This window comes from Colias croceus, chromosome 11, assembly GCF_905220415.1.
Source record: "Colias croceus chromosome 11, ilColCroc2.1".
NCBI lineage: Eukaryota > Metazoa > Arthropoda > Insecta > Lepidoptera > Pieridae > Colias > Colias croceus.
Genome location: NC_059547.1, coordinates 9,408,821 through 9,429,209, shown reverse-complemented (window position 1 = coordinate 9,429,209; position 20,389 = coordinate 9,408,821). Strand labels below are relative to the sequence as shown.

At 32.0% G+C, this 20,389-nt stretch overlaps 6 protein-coding genes and 1 long non-coding RNA gene across 7 annotated transcripts; 4 read left to right on the top strand and 3 right to left on the bottom strand.

The window, feature by feature from the left end:
* Nucleotides 1-1,771: 1,771 nt before the first annotated feature.
* LOC123695758 (probable enoyl-CoA hydratase, mitochondrial) lies at nt 1,772-7,397 on the bottom strand. The gene is made up of 6 exons (XM_045641680.1): nt 7,073-7,397; nt 5,712-5,888; nt 5,205-5,353; nt 3,696-3,900; nt 3,165-3,352; nt 1,772-1,982 (listed from the first exon to the last, which is right to left on the bottom strand). Exons 1-6 carry the CDS (start codon nt 7,173-7,175, stop codon nt 1,917-1,919), a joined length of 888 nt encoding a protein of 295 aa, XP_045497636.1. The 5' UTR covers nt 7,176-7,397; the 3' UTR covers nt 1,772-1,916.
* A 618-nt stretch (nt 7,398-8,015) lies between these two features.
* LOC123695761 lies at nt 8,016-8,781 on the top strand. The gene is made up of 2 exons (XR_006751964.1): nt 8,016-8,296; nt 8,682-8,781. It is a non-coding gene; the product is annotated as an uncharacterized LOC123695761 (long non-coding RNA).
* A 553-nt stretch (nt 8,782-9,334) lies between these two features.
* On the top strand, nt 9,335-10,740 carry LOC123695760 (nucleoside-triphosphatase THEP1). The gene is made up of 4 exons (XM_045641682.1): nt 9,335-9,473; nt 9,550-9,806; nt 10,001-10,195; nt 10,335-10,740. Exons 1-4 carry the CDS (start codon nt 9,422-9,424, stop codon nt 10,401-10,403), a joined length of 573 nt encoding a protein of 190 aa, XP_045497638.1. The 5' UTR covers nt 9,335-9,421; the 3' UTR covers nt 10,404-10,740.
* On the bottom strand, nt 10,734-13,315 carry LOC123695756 (leucine-rich repeat and death domain-containing protein 1-like). The gene is made up of 3 exons (XM_045641677.1): nt 12,113-13,315; nt 11,583-11,671; nt 10,734-11,326 (listed from the first exon to the last, which is right to left on the bottom strand). The coding sequence occupies exons 1-3, from the start codon at nt 13,162-13,164 to the stop codon at nt 11,058-11,060; spliced, it is 1,410 nt and encodes a 469-aa protein (XP_045497633.1). The 5' UTR covers nt 13,165-13,315; the 3' UTR covers nt 10,734-11,057.
* Nucleotides 13,316-14,138: 823 nt separating this feature from the next.
* LOC123695759 lies at nt 14,139-15,628 on the top strand. Its single transcript, XM_045641681.1, has 4 exons — nt 14,139-14,346; nt 14,485-14,603; nt 14,851-15,005; nt 15,434-15,628. The coding sequence occupies exons 1-4, from the start codon at nt 14,211-14,213 to the stop codon at nt 15,600-15,602; spliced, it is 579 nt and encodes a 192-aa protein (XP_045497637.1). The 5' UTR covers nt 14,139-14,210; the 3' UTR covers nt 15,603-15,628.
* Nucleotides 15,629-16,673: 1,045 nt separating this feature from the next.
* Nucleotides 16,674-17,855, top strand: LOC123695655. The gene is made up of 4 exons (XM_045641562.1): nt 16,674-16,848; nt 17,200-17,323; nt 17,520-17,546; nt 17,668-17,855. Exons 1-4 carry the CDS (start codon nt 16,767-16,769, stop codon nt 17,780-17,782), a joined length of 348 nt encoding a protein of 115 aa, XP_045497518.1. The 5' UTR covers nt 16,674-16,766; the 3' UTR covers nt 17,783-17,855.
* Nucleotides 17,856-18,570: 715 nt separating this feature from the next.
* LOC123695567 lies at nt 18,571-19,959 on the bottom strand. Its single transcript, XM_045641457.1, has 3 exons — nt 19,853-19,959; nt 19,166-19,404; nt 18,571-18,877 (listed from the first exon to the last, which is right to left on the bottom strand). The coding sequence occupies exons 1-3, from the start codon at nt 19,927-19,929 to the stop codon at nt 18,612-18,614; spliced, it is 582 nt and encodes a 193-aa protein (XP_045497413.1). The 5' UTR covers nt 19,930-19,959; the 3' UTR covers nt 18,571-18,611.
* Nucleotides 19,960-20,389: the final 430 nt, after the last annotated feature.

Below are 20,389 nucleotides of genomic sequence, written 5' to 3'. Positions count from 1 at the left end.
CTCGTCGTCACTATCGGTTAATAATACTGATACACCTGGAATCAAACTAGAACTACCACCTGAGCTGGTGGAAGGAGTAGAAACAAAGGGTACTACTTTCGTGCACGCAAGTGTTTATCGGGAGCGAACGGAACGAAGACGCGGTGCGGGAGGCAAGGGTCGACAGACGCACCAATAGCGAGTCGTGATCGGCGCTACGTTATACCCCGCGTCCCGCTTGACCACCAAAGAGACCTAAAGAACGACTTCTGCGCATCTAACGACTCTTGCCAAGTTACGTGCCGGGGACTGTACCTATTAGAGTACGGCCAACGAGAAGCGATACTAAATGTAAACAAAACACATGCAAGGTCATTGGGAATTGCAGGGGTGCGTAACTTTTTGAAAGTTGGATTTATATAGTTTTAAAAAATATCCGGCAAATTGTAATAATACCAAAAAGGATAGTCTATTTTTATATGTATTTGAATTAATGTATAATGTAGATTTAAATTAAATAACGCGAATAATAATAATTTTTGGAATCATAAAATATAATAAGAATAATAAAATAATAAATTATTTGGAAAACCCAAAAGTGCACGACTCATAATGCTCATTTAATTATGAAATATAAAAAAATATATATATATAGATATACAGTCTTGTATTTTTCGTTTTTTATTAATTGCAATTAAACGACGCTGAATTAATTAATCATTCGCATTCGGTGACCTACAATCGTCGATTAGAATATTAAAAAAAAAAAATTTAACTCAAATGATGGATTTTTTCACAAGTTATAGTGTTTTCAGGTTTCACACATGACGGGCAGGAAAATTTTTTGACCTATTTCGGTGTTTTTTTCCAATTCTATTGAAGTTAATCAATTTTTAAAAAGTATGGGATTAATCTCCATTAAATTATCTCGACAATAGTATGCAAAATATCTTGATTCCGTGAACTAACAAGGCTATAATAATAAGAATAGCTGAAAAATTAAGGCGAAAAAAATTTTTCGATCGTAAAGCACTCTCTGATGCTTCGCATCGTCGTGCAATTGCCGCCCGAATGTTGGCGAATCCGTCTTGACGTTGTTATGTTTTTGCCGGGAGAACGAGACATTACGACAAAGGCACAAGATGGAAAGAGACAGATAGGTATTAGATTGTCAACGCCACAGTTGTTTTTTAGGTGAATGACCTTTTGTATCTCTTCTCGTTGGGCTTACTTTAATTTTGTTAAATTATGGATTTAATTTGTATGCTTTTTGCTTAGGCTTTTTGTATGTTTTTAAAATTGTCACCCAAATTTGCAGTTTGGATTATGAAATCGGTAAACATAATTATTAATGCTACCATTAAATTTAAAAATTTATTCGATGCATGGGAAATAAGGTGTATATTAAATATTTTCTATATAAGTATTAACGGTCATTTACAGACTTCACCAATAATCGGTCCAATGAAAAGTACTTTCTTATTTATTTTATACAACATAGGCAAGAGAATATGAGAGAAAAATACACTGCCGCCTTTAAGTTCAAACGTCCCTTTAGAGACAATAACGCGATATCCTGACTCCTGTTTCTTTTTACTAACGAAATGAAAAAAATAATACGTAATACTGTGTTTTAGCAGTTTTAGCATTAAAGACGGCTGAACTAATGCTTATGAAATCTTCTACAAATAGTGTTGTAGAGCAAATACAAAAATAGTTTGGTTTAAATCATATAAAAATATCTGCATGCATTTGTGAGCATTACGTATTTTGTTAAAATAAAACTCCAGTATTAAAAACAATAATATATTGGCAGTAACAGTAGAGTAAAAATATATCAAAATTCAATACATATAACCTGTTGATTGCATTTATCCTTACATAGCTATTTTAAAATTTCATGAAACATGATTTTCTTTTTTAAAGTATGTACAAAATTATTCATTCTTGAAGTTGGGAGATCTCTTTTCAATAAATGCGTTCATTCCCTCTTGACGGTCAGCCTGAAAAAATACGACAGAAATAAATTATTTGTAAGTTAATATTATTTGATCATTATAACTATTAACAACTAAACGCAAATTTAAACAAAAGTTTATTAAAAAAATTATAACATCACTAGCGGTTCGCCCCGGCTTCGCCCGTGGTACCTACATGTTTACGTTTTTTTTCATAAAAACTATCCTATCTCTCAAGTTGGATCGAACTGCACATGGTGTGCGAATTTTATTATAATCGTTTAAGTGGTTTAGGAGTCCATTGAGGACAAACATTGTGACACGAGATTTATATACAGGGTTATTTGTAAAACACCGGCAACCTCGCAGGACAAGGTAGCTAACATCATAAGTAACAACATTTGTTCTACGACTTTTGGCATAACGCAATAAATTATTTTTAAATGATTTTTGAAGCTTTTATTGTACTCTCCTAACATTTGTAAGTCTATGTTCTATTCATTATCGAAAGGACGACGGGACGCCCCCTTCCCCCTCTCGTTCGCTTCTTGTTTACGTAATTTTTGTGATACGCGTAGAGTTTATAATATTCAGATGGAAAATGAAATGAATATTTATTTTTGTATGAAAATAAAATCTAACAAATTATCAAAAGTCGTAGAACAAATGTTGTTACTTATGATGTTCGCTATCTTGTCCTGCGAGGTTGCTGGTGTTTTACAAGTAACCCTGTATATTAAGATTAAGATAAATGCCGTTTAAGAAATATTTAAATGAAAATGTATATTATATTTGGAAAAAATTATTGCATGGAATAAAAAAACTTTTAATTGTAACTATATTAATACGCAGATGTGTTATGATTTATCTAATTCTTTTAGTAATATAACTTGCAGTGAAAATATAAAATAATAGTTTAAAAAAACTAAAAAACACGCTTTTTATAGAAAACCGAACTAAAAAAATAGAAAATTTTATCAAATTAGTGTATTGTCATCGGTCCTCAATAAATCTACAAAGTTTGAACGAAATCTGGCCGTTTAAAGTGGGTCAAAATCGCGCCCAAAGAAGTCGGTTACAAACATACAAACATACAGGTGAAGCTAATATAAAGTGTGTAAAAATGGGTGATTTCAAAAAGAATTTAACGGATTTTGAACACGATTTATTCACTATATTAATATCACGTCGTTTCGCTATCTTTGCAGCAAGTGTGGTCACACTTACCGTAGCAAAAGTACCATAGAACAGCGACTTCTCATATTGCAAGCCGGATTTCAATGTGGTCTCATACGCTTGGTTCACCGCTTGCTTGGCGAGCTTCACAATCAGTGGGGAATGGGTTCCGATCCTCTCCGCTAGTTTGATACTTTCTTCTAGAAGTTTCTCTACCGGAAACACTTTCGCGACCAGACCTGTTATGATGACAATATGTTATCGAATAAAAATTTGCGGGTAATTTTGATATTATTTATGCACATCGCATAAAAAATTAAGTGAATTTATAACAAACTTATATTGATAGTTCGAAAAAAATAGTTCATAGAATAATTTACAATAATAGTAAAAATTATTCAAGTTTATTTAGTTAACTTTTTTTTGTTTATTGATTGTTAATCGATTATAACAGCATTAACTCACAGAAACTAAACAAACGAATGGAAATGACTCCATAGTTCCCTATTCATTACGCACAGTAAAACCACACAAAAATACAATATCTCCATTACAACAACATCACAATAAGACCAAACATACCCATCTTCTCAGCTTCATGTGCATCAATAAAGTTGCCAGTCAGCACGATTTCCATAGCCTTCGACTTGCCCACATACCGTGGCAGGCGCTGGGTGCCACCAGCCCCAGGGATGGTACCGATGTTGATCTCTGGCTGACCGAACTTGGCCTTCTCACCAGCGTAGATTATGTCGCAGAGCATGGCTAGTTCACAACCACCGCCAAGCTGGAAGAATATTATTAAACTTAACAAATTTATACTAATATAATAAAGCTGAAGAGTTTTTTTTGTTTGAACACGCTATTCTCAGGAACTACTGGTCCTATTTAAAAAATTCTTTTGGTGTTAGATAGCCCATTTCGAGGAAGGCTATATATAATCACGCTAAGACCAACACGAGCGGAGCCACGCGGGTAAAACCGTGAGGCACACTGCACAGTTAGTCTTATATATAAAATTATCGTGTCACAATGCTCGTTCCCTTACTCCTTTGAAACTGGACCGATTCTCATGACATTTTGTATGCATAATAGGTTTGAAAATCGGACAACATCTAATTTTCATACTCCTAAGTGATAAGAGGTAGAACAACATTTGCAGGAAAAGCTTATAATATATTAAAAATTTCATTGAGAGTCAGGCTACCCTAAAAAATTGAAAACCGCTTCAGTAATTTTTGAGAAAAGTGCGCCACAAATGTCGCGGATAATTTTGTATTGTATACAATGTGATAAATATAATGTTTATGATGTTGTACTGACAAATAATTTATCTATTGGGCATGTCCTGATGATGTATTTACTGATAATTTTAAAGAGACTATGTATAAAAGATTTACATCGTATTTATATGATAGTTTGTTAGTTGGTAAATATCTATTGTGTCGTGGTCTCATTGGGCCGCTCGGTGGTCAATGGGTTAATACATTAAAAACAAAGTCTAGTTTTCATTGATTCTTCTGACTTGCTGGTATACCTATTTGTTTCCCGTTAAAACCAACGGTCAGACAACCCCATGAGACATTTTTTTAAATATAATGTAAACTAGCTTCCGCCCGCGACTCCGTCCGCGCGGATGTCGGTCTTGGCGTGGATGGTTTATTTCTCCATTTTGAGTAACTCTGACAATGACATCTTATAAATATCTATCTGACCCAAATACGGCTAGGCCTATAATAATACGCAACGTTCGTTCGCGGTTCTACAGAACAACGTCTATGGATAACTGTAAAATTAAGATTATTTTTTTTCTACGTATTTATCCAGGATAAAAAGTATCCTATTTTACGCCCAGGATAATAAGGTATAATTATACCAAGTTTCATCGAAATCGAACCGGTACTTTTCACGTGATGTCTTCACATACAGACAGACAGACAGACAGACAAAAATTTTTTTAATCACATATTTGGGTTTGGTATCGATCTAGTAACACCCCCTGCTATTTATTTTTTCAATATTTTCAATGTACAGAATTGACCCTACTACAGATTTATTATATGTATAGATGATGAAAAAAAATTGACTTACAGCAAAACCGTTAACAGCGGCTATAATAGGCTTGCCGCAGTTGGATACATCCTCCCACTCTTGCAAGAATCCACCCTTGTTGTTTGAGCTGTAAGTGTTGTTTTGCATCTCTTTTATATCGGCTCCAGCCGCGAACGCCTTTTCGTTACCTGAAAGAGAAAGTTATTGAAGAAAAAAGTGCGTGTGTGCCGAGCACATGTGTCAGCAGTGAAACTTCTTCGGCAATATGATACCAAAATCGTCGCTTGACATCATGACATGACGGTATTGCCATAACGCGAACCTGAAATTTTACTCCCAACGCGCCTAAAGAAATTTCACTTTAATTTTAAAGTTAAAATTTAGTTTTAAAGGTTTAAGCATACCTATGTATGCTTAAACCTTTACATGGACGGACAGGTCTGTCGGTTTTCTATACTATGCAGTGATTATTAATAAAAAGACCTACTAAATACTAATTTGTATCTATAGATTCGTATCAATAAGTGACAATCAATTTATCCTTACCAGTAATAATAATAGCAGCGATCTTGTCATCTTGATCGAAATCCTTAACAGCCTTTCCCAATTCTTGGAACAGCGGCTTGCAAAGTGCATTTAAAGCTTTGGGACGGTGCAACTGTATCACTCCTACATTCTTCTTCTCTCCGACAACATCTATTTTGATGTTTTCATATTGAGGTGCTGAAAAAATAATTGTTGAGTTAATATTTGATTTCTTATTAATATGATAAGAATTTTAAATGTCGTCCAAAATATATGCCTTATAAAAATAGTCAATGTATTTCTTCTCTGAATTTTTTTCATGTACATATTCATATAAAAAATTTATAGGTAATGTTAGTTTTGTAATAAATAATAATCTTACTAAGTGTATATTTCAATAAAATAAGCTTTCTAGTTTCTATGAATAAACATTATTGATTAACTATTATTATTTATTTATTAAGTAAATAAAGATAAAATTTAATTTAATAATGCTAGCTAAAATAGAGGTTAAAACCACATGTTATCAATTACTTTTGATTTATCACAATCATGCATATCAGTTTAATTCAGTAAAATTAATAAATCATTATGAGTTAAATTGTAAAGTTGCCTCAGCATTATTTTGAGTTTTATTTAAAGATAACAGTATGCTGAAACATGTCAAAGATAAGAGAGGAAAATAAGTGTTAAATTCATAATCTTATTTCTGATAAGAACATTATTTACATTTAAATTATCAAGGAAAATGGCATAGACACACATTACATAATATCCTCATAAACTCAAACATTTATTTATTTTTTATTTAAATAGACTTTGTGCTAAATTGCTTTTGAATCATCAAAATAGGTACATTATTTAAAATTTATCAATTTATAAATTCTATTTCAAAAGTTACATGATTTTTTTGTAGAAACTTGTTCTATATTTTTCTAATTGAACCAATATAAAGTTTTTCTAAATTAAAAGCAAATAATTCTAGGTTCGCTGTTTTTGCCAACAGCAAATATAATTTAAATGCAATTCTTTTGTCCTAACTCTGGCGCAGTCAGAGTGGACAGCTATAAGCCGATTACTAGTAGCAATAGGAGTAAAATACAAATAAAAAGTGAAAAATGTATAGTATTTTACTAGACATCATTCATGTTCTTCAGTTGCGTCCTTCCTTCTTGAAAAGTTGCAAATTGTTAGAACAACTGAACAATTAATTAAAAAAAATCTATAGTTCTCTAAATTCGTATGTAATTATAAGTATTTTGCTAATAATATTCTTGTTATGTTTCAAGGACACTAAAGATTTCAATTCGAATCACGCATTCTGTCCTAACTATCCGCATTAACATTTTATATGTTCATAAACTTTATAAACTTATAATCACCTGTGCTGTAAAACTTTATGAGACCGGCATTTACAACAGCCCGACCTCCATTGATGGTATTTCTTCCTAAGACCATGCGAGTTATACCAGCTACTGAAGCCATTTCTTATTATTTTAAACTAGTTTATTTCAATATACTAATAGGCACAGCTTCCACCACGGAGATAACGAAACCACACTGCGGGCGACTACGGACTGTAAAAACAATGAACTTTGATACCGGTTGATGTTATCAGTAGTGTAGGTATAAAATTAAAAATACCGAGTATATATTTTATAATATACCTAAGTACCTAGCATGTACCTAGATTACCTACTGAATTTTATTGTGATAAGCTCAGTTATACATCCTTCCTCTATGGATAAGCTGTGGTGATAAGAATTTACTGTCAAAACTTTTGGCAAACTTCAAATAGGTAGGTACCACTCTTTTTTGACTTAGACAGATTTATCTAATCAAAAACTATTTCAATATTATTATTGATCTGTGCCCTAAATTCTAATCACGTCTGAGCTAAGCACCTAAGCCACGCACAGCCTCTGAGCCTGTGCTCTGAGTCTGTGGCTCTGAGCTAATCTCATAGGTACCTTTCATTAGGTCACTTTCTTTTCTGTGACTTTCGGTAGGTACCTACTAAAATGCCTCGGCTCGGTCACATTCGCACGAATACGCAATTCGCAAACGTGACGCAAACCCACAAACTGTGAAACATTTGCAATGTAAGTATAAGTTAGTCAGTAGTCACCTAAATTATAATTGTTTGGTAAATAAATTGATGATAAAATCGCACTACGTAAATTCATATTATAAATATTTTCAATTTATAGTTGAGAGATACCTATTATTTAATACTCTGTGGTAGCCGCATAGAGTAATATAATATATACGGGTACAGTGCGACATATAAGAGATGAAAATAATTAATTTGGAACCGTTTTGGAACTAATTTTTTTTTCATTATCTGGCAACCCTAAATTTTCAATGCAGCTGTCAAGTTGAATAAAAATTTGTTGTTTTTTTGGTGAAGTTGAGAATTCTTAAGATAAAATTGTAATTTTGAACAAGAAATTTACTCAAAAAAGGAGAAATCATGAAAAAGGTTAAACGTAGCGGTGTCCGTGATGCCATGTATAAAGTTTTAATTCGGTGTTTCTCATAATTTCAAGCTGAAAAACGAGAAAAATATTTGGAAAACGTTTTAAAACGTACAGCAGATTATACCGGTGAGATTCCATTTGTTTTTGCTCAGTAATACGTAAAATAGAATATTCTATTAGTGACGAGTGTTTAATGTACGTATCTAGGGCGATTATTACGTTTTTGAAATTTAATTTGAGGTTATTTGTATGTAAACAAAAACTAGTTTTTATAGTGCGACCAGCACAATTTGAGTCAAGAAGTTATATCCAATCCAACCAGCCTTAAATAGTATAGTGATAACTATTTTCATACAACTACCTATGAATCCTTACTTACTACTCTAGAGTGGCGCAGGGACCCAAAGTGACTCTTGGCCTCCGACATAAAAAAAATATTTTTAAGCTACTAAATAAATATGTTCAATGCAGTATGTATTTGATTTTATTCATCTTAATTCGTTTGTTATAGGGGTTTCTGAAAGCACAGTACGCAGGATAGTGGAGCAATGGAGTAAAAATGAGTGAGAATATCTACAAAAAATAAATAAAAATATGTAGTTTTCAAATCACCTTGTTTTTTTTTTTACCTGACGGACCCAGAAGGAGGGTAATGTGTTTGAGCCTAAGGTTTGAGCTGTATGTATGTATGTTTGTTTGTTCGTATGTTTGATTCTATGTGCGCCTCTGCAGTCTAAATGGCTTGACCGATTTCTATAAACTAATTCCAAATACATTTAAGTAAAATTTGACCTAGGTAGGTTATTTAAAATACTAATGTATTTTTGTCTTAAATTTACACGATGATCAATGAAACAACTTTAAATCGCGGTATTTATTACTTTTAATATTTTGATTTTTATTCTATAGTATCAAGATCGCTTGCGTCGCAGTATCAGTGTTGCTATATGAGCGACGGTGGCGCCCTCATTTTTTTTCATCTCTTTTGTGTCGCACTGTACCTACCTACTCTGATCTGTCTGTGAGGTGGTAGCTTTATTGCTCTGAGGGTGGTAGTGGTACAGTACTCAGAGCAATACCTCTCTGCTAACTGCTCTGAGGTACCACAGTACCAATGAATAGGATTCCTTAGTCATTGCACAGTACCTATAAATGAAATGACAATTGACATTTCCATCTTTAGTCTTTACCAGCTGATGTTTGTTTTTGTAAATTAAATACTCAGAATAACGAATCCTAAATATTGCTAACATGATAGCAAATAAACCTGATTTGAAATATTTTTTAATAACTGGTGACCCTGGTTGCGTATATTTTTCCAATAATATAAAATAGAGCTTCAATATTTTCACTTTTCCAATGATTATACAATTTTACAGGAGTTGGAAAAACTACTTTAACCAGAAAGTTATGTTCATTACTACAAACAAATGGAATTAAAACATCTGGTTTTTATACAGAAGAAGTAAGAAAAAACCGAGTCAGGGAAGGTTTTGACATCATAACTTTAGATGGCGAACAGGGCAGATTAGCTAGAGTCCAAAGCTTACTCAATTTTCCCGCCAAATTTTCGGTCGGCAAATATGGGGTATTAATTGATGAATTTGAAAATGTTGCTATGCCAACACTACAGAAAGTTAGTAAAATATTTTTTAAAATAATATGTAGGTAGAGTAATAACACAGTAGGTAATAATCCTAGCCACTAAGCCTAGCCATTTCTATGTCAGTCTAGTAGTTTGTTATTATATCTAAAAAAATATATATATTTACGATAATAACTATATATTATATAGATAATTTTATACATTTATTTTTCCTAATTTTGCAGATACAAGACCCTAAAACATGTTTAGTGATTGATGAAATTGGAAAAATGGAATTTTTCAGTGCACCATTCAAGAACAGGGTAAAAGAAATATTCACAAATGAATTAGACTACATTGTTCTTGCTACAATACCAGTTAGGAAAACTGATCCTTTCATTGAAATCATTAGAAACCATAAAAAGGCTAAATTATGGACGGTAAGAATTATAAGTATTTTTTACTTTTTTCTAAGTTCTTATATTATTGAAAAATAAAACAAATATTATATTCAATTAATTTGTTAAGTATGTTAATATGCATTATGCAGGTATAATTAAAGGCAAATTTATATTGTAGGTAACAAGGGAGAACAGGAACACCTTACATGAAGATATTATTATGGAAATGTCACAAGCTATCATATAGGTATTGTTATTGAAAAATGATACATTTACTAAAATGCATACCACGCAATACGTTTTTTTTATAAAGTTGTAAACAAAATGGTAATGACCTAGAAATATAATAAATTGCCTTCTGTTGGCAGTCCTATGCAGTATGCATAAAAAAAAGTGTGTGCCAAGCACATGTGTCTGAAGTGAAACTTCTTTGGGAAGATGCAAAGATACCAAAATCGTTACCTTTCTCCATGACGTGACGGTATTGCCATAACGCAACCTTGAAATTTTACTCTCAACGCGCCTAGAGAAGTTTCACTTCAAAAAAATGCTTTTCAAGGACAAATAAAAATAAATATTTAGTAGTCATCTGTTATTTAATTCAAGCATAATCAACACAACTTTTGTTTTATTAATAATAGGAAATCATATTTCATGCATTTGTCTCTGCATTTATCCAAAAAATGCTATTGTAGTCAATTTTGATATTTTTTTCTATTTATTGCTAAAGTACAAGAATTATAAAAAACAACATTTACTTAATATATTTAACATTTTCAACATGATGTATATTTTATTGCTAGTGAAAATCTAGAAAAAATATAGTATATTCACATAACCTGCACTTTTGTATTAAACCTTTACCTAAACTACTTGTCCTATATCCTATAGTTAATAAATATCAACTGTCATCATCAGAGAGATCATCAAATTGTCCCGTTACTTCTTTAATTATTTTTGGATTACATATTTTTTCGTATTTCACTCTCTCTGCTATAGAAACAGTATGTAAGTCACTTGGACAAAAGTGTCCATCGTCCATCTTTCTTTTGACAAATGTAAGCCACTGAGACTGTGATGGTATGGTTGTTTTTGGTGTATAGTGGGGCTGCCACCAGTCCTCAGAGTCCCAATCTTCAGATTGATTTGATGAAGGTCTCTCATGAGGTTCTAGAACAATAACAGATAAAACATATATAAGTAAATTAAAATTTTAGTAAAGTGTTACTGGACTAATAAATTGTACTGTGTATTTAAATTAAAAATTATTCTGTGTATTTACTGTTTTAATGATATATGTAAACATTTTAAAGCACTTTCTTGTGATTAAGTTTCATTATTATCCGTGATAGATGTATAAGGGTATAAGTAAATATGAAATTTCTTAATAATTATAACTATGAAAAGAAAAAAAAATTAACATTACCATTATTTTCCTCATCACCCAGTGAACACAATTCCTCATCAGTTGTGTCTGAAGAGTGTTCACTCTCTTCTTGGACCACTTCTGGTTTCCTGCAAAAACAATACAATAGCATTTAGCGTTTTACTAGCATTTAAATATTTAAAGATCAAACATATTTTATATGCTGTAATGTACAAAAATAATAATAAAAAAAAAAAAAAAATTACACAAGTGATAACTGCGTTAAAAACAACCGACTTCAAACTTGCACTTGCAACATTTACAAATACAGACAAAAATGCTCATAAAATAAAAACTACTGGGCCTATCCGAATAAAATTTTTATGGGATCAATTCGACACCATCCCGCATCGAACAAAAAAAGAATCACGTAAATCGGTTCAGACACCTCGGAGTAATCGGTGTACATAAATAAAAAAAAACAAACCGGCCAAATTGATAACCTCCTCCTTTTTTGAAGTCGGTTAAAAATTAGAAGATAATAAATAGTAATGGTTTAAAATGATAGATTATACATATACATCAATTACCTTCCACTATATCTATTGACCCAATGTAACCTTATTTTATTTCTCTTTTCCAAATAAACCTCATCGTCTGGCTCCTCAAAATAATTCTGTGCCAAATCTATTTCTTCCAAAAAATCTAAATCTGGTATTTCATTCAAGTAATTGTCATACAAGTCTAGTTTTTTAAGGTTTTGTAATCTATTCATATCTTCTGGCAACATGCATAATTCATTATTGTTAATACAGAGTACTTCTAACTTTTTTAAATTGACGAACTCACTTGGTAAATACAATATACTGTTGAATGATAATAAACAAACAACTAAGTTTTCTAATTGACAAAACTCTTTCGGTAAACCACTTATTTTATTCTGTGATAGATCAATTTCCTTAAGATTTTTATAAATATTTATTTCAGGCGTGACATTGCAAACAAATGTGAAGCGTAGATTTAGACTTTCTATATCACAGCATTTATCTAAACCTAAGCAAGGGAAATCCTCGATATCATTAGCAGACATATAACTTAAGTTTTTAGCACCCAGTACAATGCTTTTAGCATTTGAAAATGTACTTATTATTTCCTTATATTTACTTATTTTACAATTGTAAATTATGACATCTTTGACTAGACATTTATACTGGAGAAGTTCCTTGAAGTAGGCATCTTGTAAGGCAGTTGTTATAGTAATGTTATCACTAAAATTAATTTTTATTAACTTCTTCGGAGATTCTGACCATATCCAGTAGGGTGGACCCAGCAGTTTATTATTTGATATATTTAAGTCTTCTATCTCGTGACAAAAATTTGGAGTGTCGTCGAAATATTCGATACAATTTGAAGAAATATCCAATCGTTTTAAATACTTTAGTTGCATTACACATTGTGGCACATATTCAAGTTTGTTACTCGATAAGTTTATTTCACAAAGATGTTCAGGAAATTTTATGTTTTCGTTAAATTCACTAATATTCTTATTGCTTATATCGATAATCGTGAGGTTTTCTTTCAAGTAACTTATTGTAGTAAATCCATTGATTTGAACAATCGGTTTTTCGTCATTTTCCGCCATTTATATAATTACTGTGAGAAAGCAAGATGTCAAGAAATTATGTAGGTACATGTATCTAATAAGTGATTTTTAAACAAATTTAATTGAATACGATAGATAACATCTTATAGTTTATAAAAGTTTTGAAAAAGCAATCTAAAAATTTTCTTTTGACATACAGTGACAATTGACAGATTAAAGATTTTGATATTTAAATTAAAGACGTTCAGAAATCTAAACATCCATTTCTTAAAGATTTCTTACAATACTTATAAAAATAGTATAGTATCTCTAAGGGCGTATTCAGAAAGAAAGCTTGAAACTTATAAGCGCTTATCGGCGCTTGTCATGTTCATATATTTTCCTGCGCGGGTTACCAGCACTGACAATCGCCGATAAGCGCTTATAAGCGCTTATAAGTTTCAAGCTTTCTTTCTGAATACGCCCTTTGACCTAAGATTTATTTTACTGTTCTGTGTATATTTATAATTTATATCTATATTTTTGGTGAAGAAAAATTTGTGAGGAAACCGGCAGGTCGAAGAATCAATTGTTCGACGATATGTGATATCCGCCAACCTACACTTGGCTAGCGTGGTGAATTGTGGCTTCATATTATGAGGCTCGTGCCCTAGCAGTGGGCGGATGACTTAGGCTGATGATGATGATGATGATTATATTTTTGTAGATGTTTCAGTTTCAGTATCTTTTTTATTCATTTTTATAATAACACAGATTTCCCGAACAGCTAAATTTTTCCTGTATTTTGTTTAAAATTTTTCCTGTTACATACTTGTTTAGAAAATTATTTTACGATACAGTGGGAAAAAAGGTAAATTAAAAATAGAACCTGAACTTCGAAAAAAACTAAGTTTTTTTTAGCTTCAATTCCTACAAGGCTAGTTATTGTAAGGTAGGTACTGCTCACATAATTTATAAACATCGATGTAACTAATCACGTGTGATTATTTAACGATAAAGCCTAGGTTTAGTAAACATCCTGCTTGAAACGAACAATGGAAGAAGGGTGCTAATCGAGAGTATTAGGGCATTTGGTTATTGTTACAATGAAATTACAGAGCGATTTGTGTAAAAATGTATTAGTCGTAGTTTTCTTTACGACAGTCGTTTGTGCTAAAAATTCAGATGAATCTAATAAGCCTGATATTGCTAGGACTGGTAAAACGAAACGACAAAAGATGGGTAAGGCACGAGCTTTTTTTCAGCCTTTTCTAAGGCACATAATATTTATATGGCCAGAGAACTGATTTACGCTCATTATGAAAATATGACATTAAGTATATCTATATTATGAAAGTAAATCCAAGAAATTGGTTTCAGTACAAAACTCTGCTGTAGGAACTTTATCAAATGTTATAACTCAAATTCAAAATTTACCAAACATGGACCTCGGAAGAAGATTCCAAACGCCTTGCAAGACTGGTAATAAATGTGGAAAGGTAACGTTTACATCATTTTTTTAAGAATTACATTCTCACCTATATGTACTTTATATACCAATGTTATAACAAGAAAATGTGTTTTATTTGTTTGTACCGAATAAGCTTCGAAACTACTGGACTGATTTTAACCATTTATCGTTCTTAAATTAATGTTTGTCATGACTTTGTACAAAAAATTAGGAATAAAAACAAGAGAGCTCTCACTTTACTGCAAATGTATTTGGAAATAATTATTATATTCCAGGTAATTAAACGTCTAATGGTGCCAAAATTAGCTCAATTGGAGAACACAATAATGGGGATAATGAAGGAGCTATCAAAAATGCCGCCGGGATCCCGCCTTCCGGATAAATATACTAAAACAGAACCCATCAAGTTACTTTTGGATCAGAACTACAAGTTTGTATCAAAGATTATTTTTTTTTGAAAAATCATTCCGAATTTATGAGATACCTATAAATTTTGTCACTTATTTTAACAAATCACTTGTAACGACTAAAGTTTTCTCCCGCGAATTTAGAATACTGTAAGCTAGCTATAGAAACTGTCATAAACTTATCAAATGTCTTGTACCTATTTACTTGAAAAAAAAAAAAAGATCGTGTGTGCCGATCACACGTGTCAGAAGTGGAATTTTTTTAACAAGATTCAAAGATAGGTAGCAAAATGATCGCCTTACTCTATGACGTGACGGTACTGCCATGACGCGACCTTGAAATTTTACTCTTATCGCGCCTAATGAAGTTTCACATGAAAAGGATAAAATATTTTCATTCAAAACCTTTGTTTTCTCCATAAGTATTAATGATTTTTTTATATATTTCCAGAGAGGACGTCTGCATGGACAAACTGGAATCTTGCTTGAAGGAAGATAAGCGACGAAAGCGTATTTTAAAGAAGCTTTTCTTCAAGAAATATAACTCCATACGCCAGGAGTTGATCGGTTATGGCGGCAGGAGGCTTTGGGGCGGTGAAGGGAATTTGTTCTATAGATAGTTGAAATAAAGATTAAAATTATAAAATTGTGTTTTATTAGAGTTATTTATCCTACTTCTGTTTGAACAGGGTTTATAATCTACTCGGTTAATCAAATGCATAATCTACCTACTCGAATAGGCTACGTCACTTCGTATAATCTAGAAACATTTGTTCCTTTATAATTTATATAACTCAAAAAATACTCTATAGAATTTAAAAATTTTGTTTCTATTAGCTACTTCATTGCCAAGAAACATTGGCAATATAATATTCTACCATGATATTTGTATCCCGGGTACGTTAGAACCACAATCTGAACGAATTTAGTACCTACAAACGTGGTATAAAATAATACAAACTGAAGTAGGTTGCAGTGTGTCTGTAATTAATTTAAAACAACAATAAAATCTGAAGGCTAATCATACGTCCTAAATGTGCTTATTGATAATACTAAATTAAATTTGAAATCTACTTATACCATAAAATAGTGAAAATCATTAAAAATCAACTAGGTATCTTTTCTGTTTGAATATTAAGCATATACATCTTTGTTTTAAGCTTTTTAATAATATTGTAGAGTCAATTAAATTTAATTTCATGAAAGACAAGAAGAAAAAATTCGTTTTGCAATATCTGTGATTGGAAGTGTTAAAACCTTATCACCACCAAAAGTCGTAAATTTTATTAATTATAGCGATACCATATTAGCCAAAAAAACACTCCTGATATCATTGCTCCGTTTTAGTCGTTTATTTTCAAAGAATTGATATTGCTCTCTATCTTTTTTTTACTAGACACATAAGTATTGCTATTTGTTATTAAAGCGATTTTTTTTGCTGGTGGGTACCCTCTTCATTTTAGCTTGTTCCTGAAAAATTCTCAACCACATTGAGCGATTTCTAGACCGCACTATATTGTATAAACTAAGTAAATAAATCATTTATACAATTTCTGAGAAATGTTAAAAAAATTCTTAAGTTCACGTTTAGGATATTAATCACGTGTTGAAGTTTGTTTCTTGATCGATAATTAAAGCAAACACTGTTTGTTTTTCTAAACATTTCGTTTTCAATTAGGCAACACTTAATTCCTAACACGTTTTCAAAAAGGCAATCTAGTTTGAGCATTTACAAAATATGTTCCGGTTATAAGCCTCAAATAAAGCTGCAAAGATATTTTAATATGACTGAAAAGTACATAACGTTGGAGATGTTTTTTATAGTATTAATAATGGCAATTAGAGGCATATGGGCTTTTGATGATAGTAAGTATCCTACTAAATTTTTTATTCCAAAATGAAATAACTTTTTTCGTCGCTATATTTTGCGCCTGAGTTCCTTTTTAGTCGATCAAATCTTTGTAATACTTTTCTTATACTCTTAGCAATTACATAAAACGCCATATTTACTATTATTTCAGTATATTATGTGAATAAATATAGTTAAACAATTCATAAAGTACATTTAATATGAAATATTGTCAAATTAGTAGTAATTAAATTCATTATTATTTGTCTATAACCTTAACCTTAATTTTCAAAAAAAAAAAAAATACTACGTAATACTCCTTAAACTAAACTGCTCCTTAAGTTTGACTGTATTACTGATATTTGCAGGTGTCCTATTCACGGTGTCCCGAGCGCCACGATATTTCGGTATCCTCCAAGATCACAGAGGTCAGCCGCTGTCTGTTGAAGTGTCTGAGGAATATATGGACCAAGACTACATCGCTACCAATAGGTCAGTAAAATCTATTTAGATTTTGAATATAAGTTTTTTTTGTGACATCTTAAAAAAATTTTAACGGAAGGTAGCGAAATATCATTAATTTTAATTAAGTTTTTTGAAGTTATATTGCTCAAAAAAAGTTACGTAAATTATAATTAGTAAAGGAAACGTAGAACATTGTAAGAATATGTATTTTGATTTTTTACAGGAAGAGGCACAAAATAGACTGGAATAAGTAAGTGTAGTATTTTCAATATTCATAGTGACATGACAGCAGGAAAAAAAAGTCAATATTAGCAAATTGATGTTCAGTTCAGTTCAATTGTTGCTTGAATAATATTTCCTTTTTTTTCTAGAAATCCGTTGGATATGGATGACTTCGATGATGATGAGACAGAGGAAATATTAGATGAAAAAGATAAAGATGTTAAATTACCTAATAAATTTAATTTACAAGCTGGACCGGTTTGAGAAGATGCATTATGATATCTATGTAGATAAGTTTATTATATTAATAAATATTATTAATTAAAGGACTAAAAACGATTAATTGGTCATGTTTTTTTATCAACTTTTAAAATTGGTATCACTTTTGAATTGAATTAATTTAACACGACCGATACTTAGATCATTAAGTACTAAGGACCGATATAAGACCGACGATAAAATAGAGAAATCTATTGAGCCAGTAATCCAGATGGTCTTGTATGATTTCTTAAACAATATTTTTGAGCGTCTTTTCCAATACGGAAGTTATCTTCTTAACACAAACATGCAAATTAACAAAATTGGTAAATTTATTAAAAAGGTTATTTACAACTAAAATCCATATTATAAATGCGAAAGTAACTCTGTCTGTCTGTCTGTTACTCAATCACGCCTAAACTACTGAACCAATTTTCATGAAATTTGGTATGGAGATATTTTGATACCCGGTAAAGGACATAGGCTACTTTTTATCCCGGAAATCCCACGGGAACGGGAACTATGCGGGTTTTTCTTTGACTGCGTGGGCGAAGCCGCGGGCGGAAACCTAGTAATACTTACAATAAAAGCTGCTGCTCTCCGGGGCTATTGTATGTTTTTTAAATATTATAAAATGCCATTTTATAGCTTTCAGTCATTCAGTGGTGTACGTAACTATACGATTTTTTAACGCATCTATAAGAATTCTAAGTGTGTATTTTCTTTGAAAAGTCGAAATAGAATGGTGTGGTTATATTTAGGTCAGTTCAGGTAGGATACAATTAAAAACACCATTAAGTAAAAAAGTATCAAAATTTATTACACCCACATAAAACTATCGCATGTCATCGTACATATGAGCAAATCGTTCCTCAATAGATTCTCGAACGTTCGTCGGGAAGAGCGGCATTCTGGCCATTTCCAGGGATTCTTCTGAATAGTCTGTGGTCTCATCTGAATACTGGTCAGCTATGTGGTCCTGGTAGATCTTCTCACACTCGCTCGGATGGTCTGATTTTATGGTACTAGGATGGTAACCTATGGCTTCTATGGGACCCACTGTGAGGTACGGTACTGGGGTCGTCACTTGGAAATGCTTATCTGTAAGAAATTATGTAGCATTAGTTAAAACAGTTGAACCAAATAGATATATAGGAAGATGAACGATAGGCTCAAAGAGAGAGAGGATTTTTTTTAAATAGTGCAGTAAACAAATTTACTTCACTGGTTTTCGAACTTTGTCTTCAATCTTGAAATCAATTATAACATTTTTTATACCCTATGAATAAGTAGATAGAATAACTTTACAATAAAATATAATTAACTTTCAATTATTGCAATCCTGTTTTAAATGTGTTATACAAATAAAGGTCTTATTAAATTACTTACAATCTATATGATCCGGTATTATAACAGTAGCGACGGTTTTAGCAACTCTATCGTCATAGTAATCTCCAAGTATGTCTACTTTCCCGCCTTCGTTAACTTCCTTCCACTGTGGTGCTTTACTGCATTCGTCTTCAAGATGTCGTCTCCCAGATCCATGGTGGATGCGAGGTGGAGGCAACTCCGTGAGGGGTACGAAACTCTTGGCAATTTGAGCTCCTACTGGTTTTACGTTTAGTAGCCTGTAGGATTGATATCATGTGAATGTGGACAATTTACATGATTACAGGTTGGTGACAAATCAAAACATATCTTAATTAAGAATGTCTAATGATAAAGAAGAGTTTTATAACCAATTTTATGACCAGACTAATCAACTAGAAAAAAAAAGATCGTATAGGACTATATCTACATTCTTTTTTCGAACCGCGAGGAACTGTTACACGCTTCCTGAATTTGTATTCTTCACGAGAAGAGTGAACAGGTCAGTAGGGAAGCGCGCTACATCTTAAACTATATATTCACTCCCCAGGAGGCGAGGTCGTGGTGAAGCGCTTCCCTATTGTTCATTAAAAAAGGAAAGCCTAGGGATGACCAAGCGCAGAAACATCGGTTTGCGATCGCTAAACAAATGCGTAGATCGGCGTCATAGTACTTACAATTATCAGCGTTACATAACATAGTACTCACTTATTAAAGATCAAGCTACTCCTGATCTCAGCCTGCACCGCACAGAAGAAAGCGAAGCCGACGAAGCGCAGCCACATTTTCACCAAATCATTTTACGATTAACGCGAACATCTGGGCAGCAGTCTTATAAACGATTTATCTAGATACCAGTAACAATAAAACCGTGCATTGTTCCTCGACAATACAACAGGTGGTCTTGCCTTTTGTTTTTCGTGTCACGATACTTGATTGTAATCCTGAATCGTGCAATACCGGACGAAATGAAGTTTGTAGAAAATTTAGATTTTGGACGGGATGGTGATGTATTTTCTTGGTTTGCTTTTCTAAGTAAATACGCATACTTTTCGGCACAAAAATATAATTCTAATTATGTATGTAAGTTGACTGCTTTTAATTTAATTAGGAAGGTATCCTTGAGTCATGTTTTAAAGACTCAGGTATATAACATACCTAACACTTCCACTCTCGAAGTTTAAAATTGAGGTTAGGATTGTATTAGATAATAATAAGTTGTATTAATAAGTTTGATTTGATTAT